The sequence below is a fragment of the Mytilus edulis genome, chromosome 9 (genome assembly GCF_963676685.1).
Source record: "Mytilus edulis chromosome 9, xbMytEdul2.2, whole genome shotgun sequence".
Lineage (NCBI taxonomy): Eukaryota > Metazoa > Mollusca > Bivalvia > Mytilida > Mytilidae > Mytilus > Mytilus edulis.
In genome coordinates this window covers 20,430,142-20,450,342 of record NC_092352.1, presented here as the reverse complement: position 1 = coordinate 20,450,342, position 20,201 = coordinate 20,430,142, and the positions used below count along the sequence as shown (strand labels likewise).

Here is a 20,201-nt window from a genome sequence, read left to right as displayed (position 1 = left end):
ATAACCACAATTAAATTTTTCTAGCGAATTGATTACAACTCTTTATTAAAATATTTGGACAAAAGGTGAGATTGGGTGTACAGGTAATTATTAATGTTCAAATATTTGATTTACTTTATCTGAAGGGCCATATTCTTTGATATGAGTAAGACAATTCAAATTTTTATACATAGAGAATGTTTATTAAAGTTCACTTGAATATTTTTTGTGGCACTTTAATCGTTTACTTTTATTGATGTTACAAGTCAGCCTCAGTGAGCATGACAAAAATGAAAACTGTTGGCATTTGGATCAGTCTGCATATGTGGATATCAACATACATACCACACAATATATTGGCAAGAAAAATCTATTTATAGAGCAATATAAACAAAGATTTTGACGAAAATTATCTCAAGTAAACATATCTTCATAATGAGATTGCAAAAAATGATAAATAATTATAAATTATCAATTTTAATCAACATAATTGCTCAGTCATACTATCCTGTTCTCCCCTATAAAGTAGACTGAGCCAAAGTGACACACGTCTATCAAAGAAAATGAGTGCAGGGGCCCATTCAGAGATCTGATAGAAAAATTAATGTGTACTGATTTCACAAGGTAAAATTGGCTGATTAAAGCATAATTTTATGGAAGTATGCAATACCAGACTTCCTTACAAAACTGGTATTGTGTAAATTTAATTTGGGTGTCAAGACATGGGACAATCCAACACTTGAAAATAATGATAAAAATCTTTTGTCTGTTCTCCCAAAGGAACATAAGGGGACACACGGAAATGCCAGGTATCATAATACCTTTAAACCTGTGGAGAGGTTGCAAATGATGATTGTAGGGTTAATAGAGCCTTCTCATGTCAAAGAAACATAAAAAGAAGGGGTGAAGAGATTTTATGTCACAATAGAACCCAATGCAAGTTTAGGCTTCACTTCATTATAAAATGTTTGACACTTGTTAGAGAATATTCAATCCTGGGCTCCTCTCGGGTGGCATTTTGTTTTATACTGAAACATCTCATTTTTTAAAAACCTTCTATCCTATCTTTCAATCTCATCTAACAGTTATTTAACTAGAGGAAGACAATAGGTTAGACAGAAAACGGACATAAATCTTCTTGTAGAATTAGATATCATGATATAACTTGAGACAATTATCTTATTTTTTCATCATAGCTCAAATGACACCCTCATTATGGCCGATTGCTATCGGTGATAAAATGAGCTATGAATTCTGTCAAAATTTAAACTTATTTTTTCTGTCATTTCTACCTACATCATGGCAGTTGAGAATAATTGCATGTCAAACAAATATTTTCTATTCAGATTTCAAGGGATGGTGACAAAGGTTGTTTAATTCCAATGATGAGAAAAATCAATTGGTTATCATGTATATCTTTTCTTACATTTATTTCTTATTAATTATTAATTAATTCAATATTTCAAATAAATAAACCTTTCATAAAACCATTTTTTCTGTACATATGAATATTTTTTCCCAGTTTTTTAGTGACATATGGCACTTTAGTCAGCTGTATATATTAAAATACAAAATATGTTGAAAAATGAGAATAAATAACTCAACATAAAACATGTTACAATATTTCACTTTATATAACATGGCTACATTTATTTAACAAACAACCAAAAATCTTATGTCCTCTTTAAAAACGTTTAAATAACAAATGTTTTTATTTTTTTCACCTTTTAAAATTATTACCAATCCTTTCAATTCCATGAAAATTAATAAAACTTGGGATTTTTTGTTGTAATTTCCTTTAATTTAGGTTTCTTTCCTTACACAAAACTAAAAGTGATAGAGGTTTCAGAATTACAAATAAACAAATTTTACAAAAAAAATATTTATTTACGTTGAAAAAAAATGTACTCACCGCAACATCTGCAAGAGCACATCCTAAAAGACATGTATCTGGCCAAATACAGACAGGCATTTTAGTCCTTATTAATAAATAGTCCTTTTCTTGTGCTACGCTCAATGGTAGAGGTATAGGCCTATGAAGGGTGGGTGGCGAGGAAGAGGAGGATGTTGGTCGGGAGGGGGGTTCCCACATCACTCCACATGCTGTCCTTCCGTCGGTACAGTTAAAGTCCTGTGATCACTTGATAGTGTATTGATCACCACTAATTACTATTTAGATATCATTATACACTGTACAATCTCTAACATGTGTATTCACCAGGTAGTGTTTTGATTGACTAAGTCTAGAGAGTAGTATAAGCTATTTGACCCTGACCCTAACTGACGGCTCAACCAATATATCATGCCAGTTGCTAGGCTATGACACTTGACAGATTGATAGCGAAACAGCCCCACATTTTGTAGCAAGCCAACATATAATTGGTCTACAATGGTGGGGGATGAGCAGTTATGAATGGACTGAGGGCTGAACCATACACCTGACAGAGGATATTGTCATGCGTGTTGAACATATTGATAAACACATTAAACTATGAAAATTCCTACAGTAAAAAATTATTCATCGGTTATTAGTTTGAAATGATAATATCTTTATAATGACCTAGGATAAACCTATAATTATATCAGTGACAAGATTGTTAGAAAAACAATTGAAGTAATTTGAATCCATAATTAACAAACATTTTAAAAAATGTTTGTTTAAAAAAAATAGTACTAAATAACTTTGTTAATAATAGAACGGAAAAATTAAAATGTAAATTATTACAAATGAAATTTTAAAGCTGGACAGTTTTCACATAAAAAAAAACATAAATTTCATCGTTATTAATCATTATGTACAAAACCCAAAGTGTGACGAAAAGACTGAATAATGGACAGATAGACTGAGGAACTGATGGTCAGAAGGATCCCTTTCGTACAATGTCCAGTAATGGTATAAAAAGATAATTTATATAGGTCTACAGGTGCCAAAAAAAAAATCCTGACAGCACTGCTATGCAGTTTTCAAAATGGAAGATTGAACCTTAAAGCTATATATAGTCATTTCAGCCAATACATTTTTTTAGCCTGCTTACAGACCTACAATACAAAGTCACTGTCTTTAATCACATTTTTAGCTAATTTCAATTTGTGTCAATGTTTGTTTTCTGTACAGTTTTTAAAATAATTATCCCCCCTTTTTTCACCAAAAATGAATCCCTTTTTCAAAACAATGAAACTCTAACAGATGTATGTTGCTCACATAAGGCTAAGGTGTTTCATTCAATACAACTTGGGCTGGTTTTCCGTGAGTCAACTATGTATGATACTTATGTTCCACGGTAAAAATTACATAAGAGCATTTGTATTCAGGAGCCTGTTTGTGACCAATGAATTCTGAATATCTAAGAGGGCTAGTGAAATTCAATAACAAGTAGGTATAAGCTCTCCATCCGGTCCAGTAAAAGTTTGGCTCTATAAATTCTGACATGGGAATTGAAAGTTAAGAAGAATGAAATATAATTTTGAACTGCCTGTCTTTTAATCAAGCATACACAAACTTGTAACAACTTTTTAAAAACTTTAAATCAAGAGTTAGTTGAACAATAGTCTACAAAAATAAAAAAAATAAATAATTATGAGTCCAAAAAAAATATTGCACAAATGCAAGTACATGTACCAAATAAATATTTACTATGAGGTGTTACTGTTGTTTATATCAAACGGCAAATATTTTTGTTCATTATTTAGCAGGTATTTTGTAAATTGCTTTTATTTTTTGGTCCAAAATATATATAGCAGTTAAAAATTTAAATCTTTTAATAACTCAAAAAAACACACCAAAGGCCCTTTTCCACGACTTTGATATATATTAACCATGATCTTATAGATTGTATCACAAATGTTTTTTAAATTTTTTCTTGCATCAACTTTAGAAAATACTAAAATAGAAATCTTGAATCAAAAGTTTAAATTTCAGGGGAAATTAGGCTGTAAATGAAGGTCCTTATTGTGTCATCTCCTTATTAAGTATATATTGAAATAACATACTTAAAAGAGTGAGTTTCATGTGCAAAATTTTCTAAAATCTGGAACAAGAAAACAAAAACAGACTTTCCTCCAGATTCAATAGTCCAAACAAGGTTTCATATAATTTGAGTAAAGTTCTCTAGTTATTGTCAACCCTTGGATGGACAGACAAAACAATACTTGGTATACCATAATAGTTCAATCTACAACAGCAAACAAACAAGAATGTGTCCTCAGTACACGAATGCCCCACTCGCACTATCATTTTTCTATGTTCAGTGGACCGTGAAATTGGGGTAAAATCTCTAATTTGGCATTAAAATTAGAAAGATCATATCATAGGGAACATGTGTACCAAGTTTGAAGTCGATTGGACTTCAACTTCATCAAAAACTACCTCGACCATAAACTTTAACCTGAAGCGGGACAGACGGACGAACGGATGGACGAACGGACGCACAGACCAGAAAACATAATGCCCCTCTACTATCGTAGGTGGGGCATAAAAATGATCAATCAGATTCTGATTTAGTTCTTGCTCTTCAAAAGACAAGGAAAACCATATTTTGATTTCCATATACATTGGAATACATAATGCTCAAAATTGCTAGAGTATTTATTTCCCTATATTGTCTCTTTAGAATATTCTTTTCGTCATATAAATTCAAAGATAGCAATGGTGTGTGCCTTATTTGTTAATTTATAATATGTAGCTTTGCATTATTACTTCACAAATTTTCACTTTTCAACCATTTTTTAAGTTCTTCATCGATAGCATTGATAGCTATACCATTACATATCCATCCCGCCTCTCTTCCAAACAACCACAAGTAGGCACACACCTACACAGGAATTCAGTATTATTCTATCATTTAGAAACCAAAAGAGACAGGCTAATAAAAGATGGATAAACAAGATGCAAATGACATATATAGTTATGACTAGAAATTATTTTTTGTTAATATTTTAGGCCTGTGGTAAGATATAAAAACTTTATCCACATCTTTTGTTTGCAAAATATTAATTATCAGCTTAAATTAAATCCTACAAATGAAATAAATAATATATGTAATTTCACAAAAGTAATAAAAAGATTTGTCTTTGCTAGTCATGATATGAAACATTTCTTTTATAATTAGTTATATAAATTATAATGGCTTCCAGTACATTATTACTAAGACTGACAGAGTTACCTCTCTTTATATTCAAGTGATTTATTTTCTCAGTTATTTTAAAACAATTTGAGTTTCCTCCCTTATTCCAATAGATTGCTTTCTTATCAAGAAATCTTAAAAGAAAGAATGAGTTGTCTCCCTTAGTCCATTAGTTAGAGACAGGAAACAAGTATAGCCAATCTTGAAATCATTACACAAAGGGTTTATGTGTTTATAATCCATCTTGAGAGACAAATCTAATTATGTTGGGTGTGAGTAAAAACAAATAATCATATTACACTTCTTACATGGGCTTATATTTTTTTTACAACAAAGAAATTTGTGCCATACCAAGTCTGTAGTGAACCTTTTGAAATGTGATTACCCTTTTCACTTCAAACAAATATAATTACATGAATTATTTCATTCAATGATTTGCAACAATTTACCATTCTAACATTTAGCTTTCTTGCAACAACTGTATAATTCATACTGGCACCCCAAAAAAATCTGTGGGTTAATGTTTTCTAGACCATTTGTTATGGACAGGTCTAATTTAATTTTTAGCAACTTAAAAAATTCAAACAACTAGCTACATGCTACAATTCATTGCACAACCATGAATCAGCATGGTTCTTGGATTGTCTTCTTCAGCTTCCCTCATGTTGAAAGTCCCAAGACTCAAATGCATTAAAGTTCATAAAGGGTCTTTTAAAAGAACACCACAAACCAACTTGGGTCAAAATGATCACCATATTGTCTCAAATGCATACTGGTTATTATAAAACTGGCAGGGGGAGGTGTTAAAAAATATCTTTTTTTCATTTGAAGATCGATAGCTATTGGTATACAAATATAAAGGAGATTGTGTAAGAGACGATTATCGTCCAATTTATAAGGATGTAAGAAACTATAGATCACTATACAGCCTTCAACAATGAGCAGAACAACAATGAGCATAGCACATACAATATGTCAGCTATAAAGGCCAATTATGTCAAAGAATCGAAAAATTCTCATTCTTAATTGTGCATAAAATAATCTTAAATGGAGTTCATGTGTTTAAGTTTCAGTGACAATTAAGCCAAATAAGAACCTTTGTCCTTTATGGCTTTCATCATCACTGATCTGTTAAATCATGAAAGTACTCGAGCACTGTCTCCTGAGCAAATGGAACTCATAGCTTTAAGGACCAAAAGTAGTTGTACAAACCAAATTAAAGTATTATAATAGCGGATTCATTATATTATAATAGCGGATTCATTATATTATAATAGCGGATTCATTATATTATAATAGCGGATTCTTTATATTATAATAGCGGATTCATTATATTATAATAGCGGATTCATGATATTATAATAGCGGATTCATTATAATTTGTTGTGGATTTCAATGGTATAGGTAAACCACAGAGTTCAAACAGACTGTTGGATTTTTTATAACAATTGAAACTAATTCAACTAATCACCAATAGTTTCTGCAATTTCCACATACAGTTGAAAATACATGTAAAAGTAAACAATAAGGACAGGAGGAGTCCTTGCAAATCAGGAAACATCAAACAATTCAAATATTTTTTTACAGTATTAGGATAGATGCCCCAACATCAAATACAACTGATGTTTTTTTGTAAAATCAATCACTGCAGCAAAAGCACAGTAATTTATTTCTAAGTGGCATACAACAAACAGAGACAAAACCACTGTTCAAGGGAATCCATGTATATATTTAAATAAAATGGAATGACCCTTTTCTGATCACAAGGTACACATAATAATAACATTTTCTGAAAGATGTATCATTTTGAACATTTCTGTCTTACATGGAAATTTTCCATGGAAAAGACAGTTTTCTTGAGAATTGCTTCTTCTTCAGAAGTGCTGCAAATTCATCATAATACATTGTTATCTGAAGAACCACTACAAATTATATTTAATGAATGTCAAAGCTTCAGATTAATGACAGCTCCCCTGGATAACATATCATAACTACTTAAGGCCTGAAAGCCACAATTTTGCAGGTCTTATCTTTTGACATGTTAATATGAATTTCAATACAGTGAGCAAGTAGGTGCTTATTTTAATGGAAAATTAAGTAGAAAATACTACTACATCTTATAAAATACACCTAATCTGTTTGATTACAATGTTTTCAGGATTTTCTCTATAGAATATACAACCGCCTACTGCAGTGTTATAAAGTATTATCATGCCCCACAAATGTATTGAATCAGAAACACTGCCTATGGCTAGTGTCACTGAAACTGGAGTTAAAACCTAATAAATATTGAAAAGAATTATAATAATAAGCTTTGATGGTCATTAGTAATTGTGTGTGTAGTATCTGAATGGCTCTTCTTTCCAACTCATCCCAAACTGGAGAAGTATACCTATTTTCAGCACTATAAGTCCATAGGGTTGGTAGGTTGAAGGGCTGATTTCGGTAAAAAAATTCAGAGGAAAAACCCAAGATAGGTAGTACTTATCTAGGCATATATTGTTTTAAAGCAGAAATAATTCAAGACTCCACTTACACATTTAAAGTATGTTTCCGCATTGGATTGATCGACCTATTTTCTTGAATGTCCATGGCCAAGATGCAAATTATTTCATTTAAATAAAGGAATCTCTCTAGTTAATTGCTTATTTCCATTTAATACAAAGGAAGGCACCATTGATAGTATAGAATTACCTTCTTACTCTCAGCAGATTACAGGTGAGTTTGTGTGCCCAAGGCATATAGTTTGATCATTGTAGATCTGATCCTAATTAACAATGATTTGTGATTTGTGAGCATCTGCAGTTATGACTCCATCTTTGTATTAACTTTATTTACAATGACAAATATATCAAACATATGAGACGCAATAAAAATAAGACTAGCTGTATCAAAAACTATTAATCATAGAATTAAGGGATTTGGGGTACAGGGATGACTAATTTGACTGGACTATTATATTATTAACTAACAAGACCAGGAGATCTGTTTGAGTATGGGGGATAAGAAGGCAATTTCCATAACCAAAAGGTCCGACTATAATGTTATTATTAACTATCAAGACCAGGAGATCTGTTTGAGTATTGGGGATAAGAAGGCATTAATACTTACAAGAGCAGGGGGTCCGTTTTATAATGGGGGATGAGAAGGCATTCCATAACAAATACTTACAAGACCAGGGGTCCGTTTGAGTATGGGGGATAAGAAGGCATTCTATAACAAATACTTACAAGACCAGGGGTCCGTTTGAGTATGGGGGGATATAAAGGCATTCCATAACCAAAAGGTTTGACTATAATGTTATTATTAACTAACAAGACCAGGAGATCTGTTTGAGTATGGGGGATAAGAAGGCAATTTCCATAACCAAGGCCTAAATTAATATATTGTTTGTTTCCCCAATCCCGACCCTGCCAAGCCAGGTGTGGGCAGGTAGGTAGGAAAATAATTTTATTTTTCCAAAAACTTGAACATTATGGGACGAGTGGCAAGCCTGATAATCCAAAATGAATAAAATAAAATTTGACTTGGTTTTGACAATAAAATTTTATGAGTAGCACCATTTTTGCAGGGTCGGTCGGGATTGGGGAAACAAACAATATTTTATTTTAGGCCCAAAAGGTCCGACTATAATGTTATTATTAACTAACAAGACCAGGAGATCTGTTTGAGTATGGGGGATAAGAAGGCAATTTCCATAACCAAAAGGTCCGACTATAATGTTATTATTAACTTACAAGACCAGGAGATCCGTTTGAGTATGGGGGATAAGAATTCATTAATTCTTACAAGAGCAGGGGTCCTTTTGAGTATGGGGGATAAGAAGGCATTCTATAACCAATACTTACAAGACCAGGAGATCCGTTTGAGTATGGGGGATAAAGAAGGCATTAATACTTACAAGAGCAGGGGGTCCGTTTTAGTATGGGGGATAAGAAGTCATTCCATAACCAATACTTACAAGATCATGGGTTCATTTGAGTATGGGGGATAAAAAGGCATTCCATAACCAAAAGGTCCAGACTATCATATTTTTAACTTACAAGAACAGGAGATCCATTTGAGTATGGGGGATAAGATGGCATTCCATAACCAATTAGACCGAACTATCATATTATAAACTTACAAGACCAGGAGATCCGTTTGAGTATGGGGGATAAGAAGGCATTCCATAACCAAAGGGTCCTGCATTTCTGTCTTGTACTGGAGGTTTTCCTGAAAAAGAGAAAAGTTTTCATCATATTTAAATGTATTCACATGTATCTAACAATTATAAGAAAGCAGAATCCTAATCATACCTACCATCTATTTGGTATCATGGTTATTTTATATTTCTTGTGTCATTCAAACTGAACTACCAGTATTGGAGACCAAACACATCATTAAATCAAGGTCATGTGACAATTGGCAGACAAACATACATGCTTTCAAAGAAATTCACATCTCAGACTATTGAGGCCTGTCAACGATTTTAAAACAACCTGGGAATGTTACACAAACTTATAGGACTACTACCACTTTTGTTCTGTTTCTTATGCTATAAAGGGGTACGTAGTAACCCTGCAGAAATTAATCAGATTGCCTAGAACTTGCACAGCTCACAAGTTAAAATGCACAAAACACCTCGTTCCATTTCAAAGTTAACTGGTGGTTTAGCATTGACAACCTTCCCCTATGAAGAATTTACAGTTTGTATATGAAGATCTCCATTTGTCTATTCTCTATCCCCCCCTTTTTTACCAAATGCAAACAAACTAAATGGTGCACAACCACACATCATTGAGTAAATCTGTCAAGTTTTATTATATTTCAATGTTAACTGATTATTTTGTGATGACCAACTTTTATATTACAGACAGAAAGATGTGTGCCAACTCCACAGAACAGGACAAAAATATTATGTAATGCATAATTTTGTACATGAGAGGTAAAGCAAGTCATAGCCAGTAAACTATGACTGGCTGACACATTCATATATCTACAGTTCATCTGAAGAAATAAAGTAAATGTAATATTTGTTCAACATTACTCATATATAAAATCATTTCCTTAGTGACAATGATTTTTAGTTTTAAATGATCAAGGACTTTTTTCTAGGATCTTCTTTTTATTATAAGTATATAGTTAATTGCTTACATAAAGACATAATCGAGTCAAGCCACTGCATAGGTGAAAATGCAAGAGAGACTTCAAATAGAATTCATTGGTAAGGAACATTCATTGTCCCCCATACCAAACCAATAAACATAAGCAAGACCAAAGTAAACAGGTTGTGTTTAAGTTACAAACCTGATTCCTAGTAATAAAAAGGGTCAGTTTATATAAATTTTCAAAAAATTAATTCACTTGAAAATATCATTGTTCATCTTACCTCCTATACATTTCTAGGAATATGATTGGTTAAAAGCGTCCTCGTGGAAACCGTGTATATTCTATATTAGGTTAGTTGGGAGGCGGGGCTTATTCCATACACGGTTAGTAGTGGAGTTACGTCCCTTTATATTCCATATAAGGTAATAAGGAGGCTGGGCTTATTTCATACACGGTTAGTAGTGGTGTTACGTCCCTTTAGAAAAACAAAACAGTACTGAGACAAAATCTTAAAGGTTTCAACAGACGAAGAAAGTGATGATAAAGTGAAATAAATTCAGAAATAAAATTGAGAATGGAAATGGGGAATGTGCCAAAGAGACAACAACCCGACCATAGAAAAAAACAACAGCAGAAGGTCACCAACAGGTCTTCAATGTAGCAAGTTCCCGCACCCGGAGGCGTCCTTCAACTGGCCCCTAAACAAATGTATACTAGTTCAGTGATAATGAACGCCATACTAATTTCCAAATTGTACACAAGAAACTAAAATTAAAATAATACAAGACTAACAAAGGCCAGAGGCTCCTGACTTGGGACAGGCGCAAAAATGCGGCGGGGTTAAACATGTTTGTGAGATCTCAACCCTCCACCTATACCTCTAGCCAATGTAGAAAAGTAAATGCATAACAATACGCACATTAAAATTCAGTTCAAGAGAAGTCCGAGTCTGATGTCAGAAGATGTAACCAAAGAAAATAAACAAAATGACAATAATACATAAATAACAACAGACTACTAGCAGTTAACTGACATGCCAGCTCCGGACTTCAATTAAACTGACTGAAAGATTATGATTTCATCATATGAACATCAGGCACAATCCTTCCCGTTAGGGGTTTAGTATCATACCATCATAAAATATATGAGAAGAACATAACCCGTGTCATGCCAACAACTGGTTTTTGAATAAATCTGTTTAGTTCCGATGCAAAGACACACATTTAAATCTAACAAGTTGTCATTGTTGGCATCATGTTAATGATAACTGTATCAAAGACTTGCTCATTTTGATAGGTCACTAGTCTAAATTTTAAACGTTAAGATAGTCGGTAAGATAAATTCGTTACATAGTGTGCTAGTGACTTAATACGGTATATATGGGGTCAGTAAATTCCATATGGGGATTCCAGCTTCGCGCTCACCCCATATGGAATTTACTGACCCCATATATACCGTATTAGGTCACTAGCACACTATGTAACTAATAATATTAACTGTCATAAATTTATCTTATGGTGAAATCTTTGATTTTGTAACATATTTCAGATGTTGATGACTATCTTAGTAACAACTGTTGTATTGTAAGTAAAGTTTAATACACAGAAAAGGACAGACAATATTCTCGTCTGACATCAAATTAGGACTGGAAACTTAGGAATTACTCAGAAGTAGCACAAATTGTTCAGTTTATGACCTGGTTTCAAAAGTTACATACAGAGTTCTTATTGCAGACAGTTGTCAACAAGAGCAATTTCAATTTTACAAATGGCAATATAATATTATATAAAACATCTTTTTGTCTTCACGACTTTCAAAATTATTATTGAAAATTGTTGGTCTTGTATAGCACATACATGTACATTTTAGAAAGAAAACATACTATCTACCTCTAGGTGTCAACTTTTTTCAGCATAAAACAAAATTTAGAACATATTAAAATAAAACCTTTGGACCAATGTCTTACAGTTTAAATGTTTTAAATTTCAAAAAAACATTACTAGTTAGTCTGTAAATAAACCAAAAACAAATGCTGTTCTAGAAATTCTATAAACAAACCAAAAATAAATGCTGTTCTAGCAATTCTGTAAATAAACCAATTTTAAATTTATCAAATTCAACAAAATTGATAACTGAAGAATTTCACATTGTAAAACAGATGGTGAATTTTACACCAATATCATTATGTCCTGGGTGGTCTTATGATAGATCATGGAAATTCAAATATGATTCAAATTTTCTACCGATCAAGCTTCAATCTATGAAGTTATACAACCGATGGGAAATTAGCAAAATATTCAAAGAAAACTCAACAGCCTGCGGCTTGCAATTCAAACAAACATTCTGACACAAGACCCCAAATTATATACATATCATGGTTTGTTAAAGACTAACTACAACCCTTTGATCTTATGTTTTTGATCTCAGGAGAAAATCTTTAAGGAATAACTAGTCTATTGACTTTATCCAACTAATTACTTGGTGATGCTGCAAACAGCTGATCGATAAATACGACCTCAAATTTATGGTCATTTTTAACATGTGTTTTAACATTCTTAAAAATATCAAATGAAGGAAAGGTTTATCTTTTGATCGGTTTGTATTGCCACCACTTGTGAACAAAGAGAACTTGATCTGATTTGTTATAATATTTATACAAGGTCAATATGTCCTAATGTTTACTATCATTGAATCTTAATTTAAGACATATGGTGATTTAAATTCTATGATTCTATCTTCCTGCAATATTTTCAAAAAAATTTCTGATGTATAGGGTGATATTTGAAGGGAAGCAACTTCTTTTCTTCAAATCATTCAAGTTACCTCCCTTTGATCGTTTCCTTTAATAATAAAGTTGTCTCCCTTTTCCCATCATTTCCATTCAAAATCTGCAACACCCTAAATAATAACCAATAAAGAACTTGGACAAGAAAATTGTTAGGGTGACAAAATGTTTGTAAAATTATGATAGTAAAAAGGTTTTATGAAACCAATATGATTAAGTAAAAAGAATATAATAATATTCACATGTAAAAATCCAGCAGAAGAAGTATTATGGTTGAGATCAAAACTATACATTACCCTAACAGATGGAACCAATCAACAAAACTAGATTTTTTATTTTTTCTATGGAATTCAAATAAAGTTCTGATGGTTATATGTCATACAAAAGATCAAATGATTCACATGTTATTAGGTAGTAACTGTCTTTCCTGTGAACTAGACATGATGGGTGTGCACTAGCTTGGATCATTTTCACCAACTTTTTATGCAATACATATTTTTACTTAGGGCTGTTAGTTGTCCCTTTTGATATGTCTCACATTTACTAAACAGGAGGGTTGCTGTAGTTTTTAGGCATACTGTAACCTGTTGTTATTTATACTAAACAGGAGGGTTGCTGTAGTTTTTAGGCATACTGTAATCTGTTGTTATTTACATCTTTGTTCTTTTGTGAATAGATTTCAATGCTGCCACATACTTAAAATCTATATACGAACAAGAAAAATTTAGCACTTCCCATCTTTTTTAGTTAAATGGTAAAACAGAAACTTGCCCTTTGTAAAAATTGGTTCATAGTGTCAAAATTTTCATTAACCTGGATTGGCATATAATAAGTGCTTTACAAGTTTTTGCATAGCAATTGAATACATCCATTTTCTTATTCCCCATACAAAATTGCAGTTGAAAATCACATTTACTATCTATGGGCTATTTTTCTTTAGTATTACTGTTTTATCGTCTGTCAAATCACATGATGATTGGGTTTTGTAAAGCAGAAACTAATAGACATTCTGTTCAAAACTCATATCAACACTTTAAAACAATAGGAAAATGCACTTAATAACTTCTTATAAAGATTTTTTTCAACAATATTTAGTAAACTGAAATAATTAACAGCCTTTAAATAAATTCAATGAGTAGAGATATGAAAAAAATTATTCAAAAATGCTTCCCCTGCGCTGAGCACAATCGTATAGCATTACAAACAAAATGATAGGGTTCGTATTGTCTGTATAAGCAGTTAGGTAAACGATTAACTGGCTACATTTTAGTACTAATGAAAAAAATCATCTTAAAAATATTTTTTGTTAATAAATAAAAATTTGTAGATCATTGTTTTGTTTCCTACTAAGCAACTAATGATCCAACCAATTGAAATTAGCCTTGCAGACTAGACGTTCTGTTATCATAATGCTTTTAATGCTCTACAATTATCTGTGTTTTATCCATTGGAATATGTTTGTATATCATGCTTTGTTTTATGCAAGGATTGGCAGGCCTTAGAAGTAACGAAATTGGGCCAGGAAACCCTACATGGGTCTCAAAATGTTTCTTTGTAAAACCAGTATTCATGTTTTAATGATCTAAAATATTCAAATTCAGATAACCAAGAACTATTCTGGTCTCCCCTATTGTTTATTCTAAAGACAATTATTGGGACCAATATTGACCCTTCATCAACCTACTCCTCCTTTGAACTTCAAACTTTTCTGCTCCATGTTGTAAACACATGAAAATGTGAAGGAAATATCATATATGCGCATGTCATTTTTTGATACCAGTTTTAGGCAAATAGAAAGTAGAGAAAAACATCAAACCAAAAAGGTGTCACATGAAATGGCATTACCAGATGAAAAGCTACAAATTTCTCAGAAAAATCAGACAGAAATGTGTCACAGGCAGACATAGATAAACATGATGACAATGTAAGTCCAGTGTACCACCCTTTTGTCTTAAATATCACAACGAAGAACATATATGGAAGCCTAATCTGAAGTAAGACTAGACTGGATTTAACAGGGTTGAGAACTTGATAATTTATAGTATCAACTAAAGATGACAGCAATCTGAACAATCCCTAGTACAAGACAAGATTCTTAGACTATAAATATTTTACTCAACAAAATCCAACAGAATTGACAATTGATGATGTTGGGACTATTTTAAAACAATGTTAAAACAGGACATACCTTAGGATATTGGAATCTAAACCATTCTTTACAAAATATTATTATCCCTCACAAAAAACTTACAATTAAGAGCATGAATTCTGGACTCGAGAAATATTTTTTTTGCAAAATATGTTTCCCTTGAGCTGTATCGACATCATAAATCAAGCCACTTTTTAGTATATATGTTTACTAATCATCAATTTATGTAATATATTTTACATTTAAAACAGCAGTACACCTTACTTTAATCTGTCATTTATAAAATTATGTTTTAAAATTACTTAATTCCTAAAAAATAAAATCTACCAGTTAAACTTATAACTTATTTAGAAATTTTTGCATTAAACCAATTGATCAGTACTCATTTTAAAACTATCCTAATGTGTTTCTTGAACAAGGTTTGTATATTTTTTTATTATTTCAAAGACAAATATTTATAAATATTTGATGATGTCTGGTAGATTTTATGGACTATCAGTTATATATACACTAAAACTGATAATTAAAAGTGTACTTGGTATACTATCCATCTTAAAACATGAAAGTTATTGTTCATGGCTCTCAATTCTAACATAGGAAAGTTAATATTGTAAAGAAATGTAATAAATCCGAAAATTGCATAAAAAAATTATCTTTGAAATAAAATATGTCATTGCGTGATTTCCAAATTACTTCCCAAACAAGTGATAATTTTCGTACCTACATAATTGCAAAATACTATTAAAAATTGCAAAATACTATCAAAAGAGCTAAGTATCAACATTACATCTAGCTTTTGTATCCACCTAAGATGTAATTATTGGAAGAGTGGTCATGATTTATTAAAATATTATGGTAATGAAAGGTTTATTCACTTTTTTAATTATTTGGTTTCAAAACTGGTGTTAATTATTTCAACTGGTAATATTTTAGAAAGAAAATGTGAAGAGTAACAGAATTGATACATATTTTATATTTCAAATAGAATGTTTTAGATCTATGTTATGTTATTTTTTTCCCTCTCAATCTAAATTACTCTGTATATTCCATCAAAAGAAAAATTTGAGAATAAGATTTATTGAAAATAAATTTATAGCATTCATACGTAGGTTCATATTAATATTCAACAAGTGAGAATATATTTCATATAAAAATGTTGTTAAACAGCTATCCTAATATTTATTATAATCATTGGAAAATACAATATTCTGAACAACACATTCTTTTATTTATTAATATATTTCCGTTCAAAATGGTGTAGAATTCATCTTCCTCACACTGTTACTAAAATATCTTTTTAAAGAAAATCAAACTCATTCATTTACTAAAGAATACAATCATTTCTATATTAGGGAGGCAATATTCTTTTTTGTTTTATACCGTGACAAAAAATCTTGAATGAAATAAATCATATAACAAAAAAGGCCCTGAAGTGGTCTTTTGAATTCATATTAATCTTTTACCACACATTTCCCCTCAAGTCAGGTGAATTCATATAACTGAGTCATATAAAACCAACACAAAAAATTAATGTTGTTATTAATGTTCCGAAAAATATACTTTCATGGATGTCACAGTCCAATTGTGCCCTATTCAAACTCCAATACTTCTTGCAATTAATGAATTTAAATTCACAAGTGTGAATCGTTTGAAGTCTGACTTGCTGCAAGATATCAGTGACCTACGAAATAATGTTTCAATTTTAAATGCAAATCATGATTTGTAAACTTTTGCCAAGGGGAAAAATAGTTAAAACTGTATCAAATTTCAGTCACTGAAATAGCATATTTTTGCTGTTTTTAGATCCCACGATAGATTCTAAATATACAGGTTTAATAGAATCTTTTAATATAAACATATCTTTCAATATAAGCATCATAAATAAGGTTTTTTTTAATTACAAAGTATTGAAGAGTTAATATTTAAATATATTAATAAGTAAAATTAAAATGCAGAATGACCGTCCTTTTTATTTAACCTATCAATAACCTTCATTACAATTTTCAACCCTACTCCTAATTTATCCAAATAAAACAGAAATTCAACTATCAATTTTATATTTCATTTAAATTCAAAATCTTACATAATAACTGTAGCATAGATAAAATCAGGTTTCTATTGAATTACTAATAGTAAATAATTTATATTTCAGCAACATATAATCCATTTTTTTATTTGTTTAAACATATCAATTTTAGCAATATATGCATATGATTTCATTTTATATGTTTTTTACTGTAAGTTAAGTAAATCATTAAATCATTTGCAGCTTCGTTCAAGTTAAATATTTAAACAAACATTTTCGAAACATGAAAGTACAACCATTGATAATAAATTTCAATAGCAAGAAAAATCATTTTTCTCTCTGAACTTATATCCCAAAATTGACCAACCCCTCGTTATTTTCTCAAGATGTCTTATCACTAAATCTGTAGAGGTTGCCCAAAACATACATTTAACAAATAAAATAAAACTCCCTTCATTAAATCTCAACAGATTTGATAAATTTTAATGTTTTATTAGCTCAGCCAAAAATTCTCATATATGAGTATCCTTTTTTGAAGGTGTCAGGTCTGTCACTTGAGAAAGAAAAAATTCACATGTCTCCCTAAAATATTAAATTATCAGTGCGAGTGTTTCTTTAATAAAGCATCAAAATAAGAATCACTCAAATGAAATTATTGCTTCTAATCTAGGAGGTTAAATGTTACTATTTGTAGTATTATGCTATAAACACAAAATACATGTACTTGGATCCCTGGAACAACAAAGTTTGTTGGACCAAATATGGTTGGTATACATCAATACCAATCATAAATGTAAAAGCTTTTTCAAAAGTCCTACAATTTATCAGTCTTCACGCTGAGTGGCAGCCCTGGCAGCCCAGGCTTGTAAAATTGCTCTCGGGCCTGTAAAAATCATATCTACAGGCCAACAGAATCTAACTAAACATTTTCAAAAATTGAGCTCCGGGCCTGTAAATTTAGCAGTTCATCGTGAAGACTAATTTATGAGAAAACCCCTGAAAAAGTTGTCTCTCCTACCTTGAAATTGTGTGCCCATCTTTTCCCCCTCTTACAGGAATCTATAACTGTATTTTCTCCTTACCTTATAATTGTATTGTCCCCATGCTGTACCGAAAAGTAGACTCCTAATTCTATCAACCACTTGGAAAGGTTTCTCAATGATATATACAGATAACTTTACACTGTATACATCAAAGCACGAAATAAGTACTTTAAAATACATAACTAATTATGCAATAAAAACTGCAAAACCAATGCATGAGACTGCAATATGCCAGGTCGACTCCCTTACTTTTTACCCATGACCCTAAAAAACATAAAGCCAAGAATACAAACTCTGTGATCATCTAATCTGTATTTCAGCAGCAAATTTTGTTAGATGTGTGGCCATCAGAGTTAGCAAACAACTAGATCAAAGGCAAGATCAAAGAACATTTCAAACTACAAAGAAACACAAGCTTTCCAAATGAGTGGTGATGGTTGGAGCCAAACTGATTTGCTGTTTTTCATCTTTTCAAGAATTTTGCATTATGATTGCATAATGGGTAGAGAGTAATAATAAAGAAACTAGTGAATGTTTTATTTTATAAAAAACTAATATTTCAATTTCAAAGCTGATACTATTATTTAAAAAAAATAGATTGATTTTTCACTGGTAATAGTATTTAATTATTTGTTTTTTCTCAGTTAATATGATATTCTGTACAACTAATGTATCTAACAAAGGACAAATATTTGAATATTATTTCCACGATTTTCTTTTGAAGATATAAATTTATTATAAGTACAATTTTGTTTAAACTGTTATTTTAAAAGGCAATTGTTTCCCTTGTGTGAGCCAAATTAAGACCAGTTAAGGTTCAATTAGGTGCATGTACCGGAATTTTTCAGGCTATTTTGTGTCATACTTTCTTTTTTTTTTTTTTATCTGATTCTCAAATTCAAAATATTAAATGCATTTATCACAGACAATTTTCAATTATTTCATATTTCTACTTCTACGTTTCATTCCTTCTTATAATGAAAATGTATGCAAGAAGGGCATGATGATAGATGTCTTAACCAACTATCACATTCTGGTAACAAAATTTCACACCTTTTTCTTCTACCTTTTTTCCATAATGTGATGGAAGAATATTATTTTCTACTTAGCAATTTTGGCAACTGGTGTTCTAATCACCTTTTTACAATTCAAAGAGCAAAGAATTTGTTTGAAACATGTTTTATATACTCAAAACAGTATTCAATATTCATTTTTGATGTTTCAGGAGAAATTCATTGGAGTATCTCTTTGAAGAGAATAAAAAATGTTGCTGAAGTTTACTTAACAAAAATACATGTATCCAATTGTTTTATCACTTTAAAGAAAAATATTAATTACAAATTTCAATGCTTAATTTTTTCTGGATTTAACACTGACACAACCAAAGATTTGAAAGCCTTGGATGTAAATAGGTAGACATTTTAGAGGCTGGTTACATTACAAAATTGAATCTACCATTTAAACTTTTCAAGAAGTTGAAAAGGAACTAAGAATAAAACTTGATATTTATTGTATTATGTGAGCTCCATATCCTAGCTTTGCATTCTTGTTGTTTACAAACAATGTTTTTTGTTTGCGCTTGATATACATGTATGTCTGTTAACAAATAGAGAACCTAGTAAAATATGATTTTGCTTCCAACCACAAGAAATTTCAATACAGCATGTCTTCCAAACTTTGAGATTTTAATATATTCTATGATTTTTTTTGATTTTTTTTTACTTTGAAGATTTTAAAACAACATTAGGTACCCTGCACTCCAAGAAGCGACAAATGAAATGGTCTTTTACATGTACATTTGAGACAATCATGTTTCTGAGCATATTAATCGGCATATCAGTTGTCAAGAGGAAAAGGAATCACATCTGTAGACCTGGTCTTAATCAGCATACAAGAATGTGATCACAAACAAAAAGATTTCTGCAACAAACGAAGAAAAAACAAATGGATTATGATAATCAAATAAGACCACAGAAAATTCGTTTGATAAGACTGAATTAATAAG

The 20,201-nt window shown here is 31.0% G+C and overlaps 1 protein-coding gene across 13 annotated transcripts in view; it reads right to left on the bottom strand.

Annotated features, from left to right (window-relative positions):
* The window catches only part of LOC139489618 (transcription factor 7-like 2), a 56,564-nt gene that overhangs the window by 23,698 nt on the left and 12,665 nt on the right, over nt 1–20,201 (bottom strand). For 9 of the 13 annotated variants that reach the window (XM_071276233.1, XM_071276231.1, XM_071276230.1 and 6 more), the window contains one exon: nt 9,229–9,317. In XM_071276233.1, the coding sequence (XP_071132334.1) occupies nt 9,229–9,317 (89 nt within the window). Of the gene's footprint in view, nt 1–1,891; nt 2,262–8,839; nt 8,900–9,228; nt 9,318–18,235; nt 18,351–20,201 lie in introns of those variants that run through there. The other 4 variants (XM_071276224.1, XM_071276226.1, XM_071276228.1 and 1 more) reach the window with 3 other exon arrangements.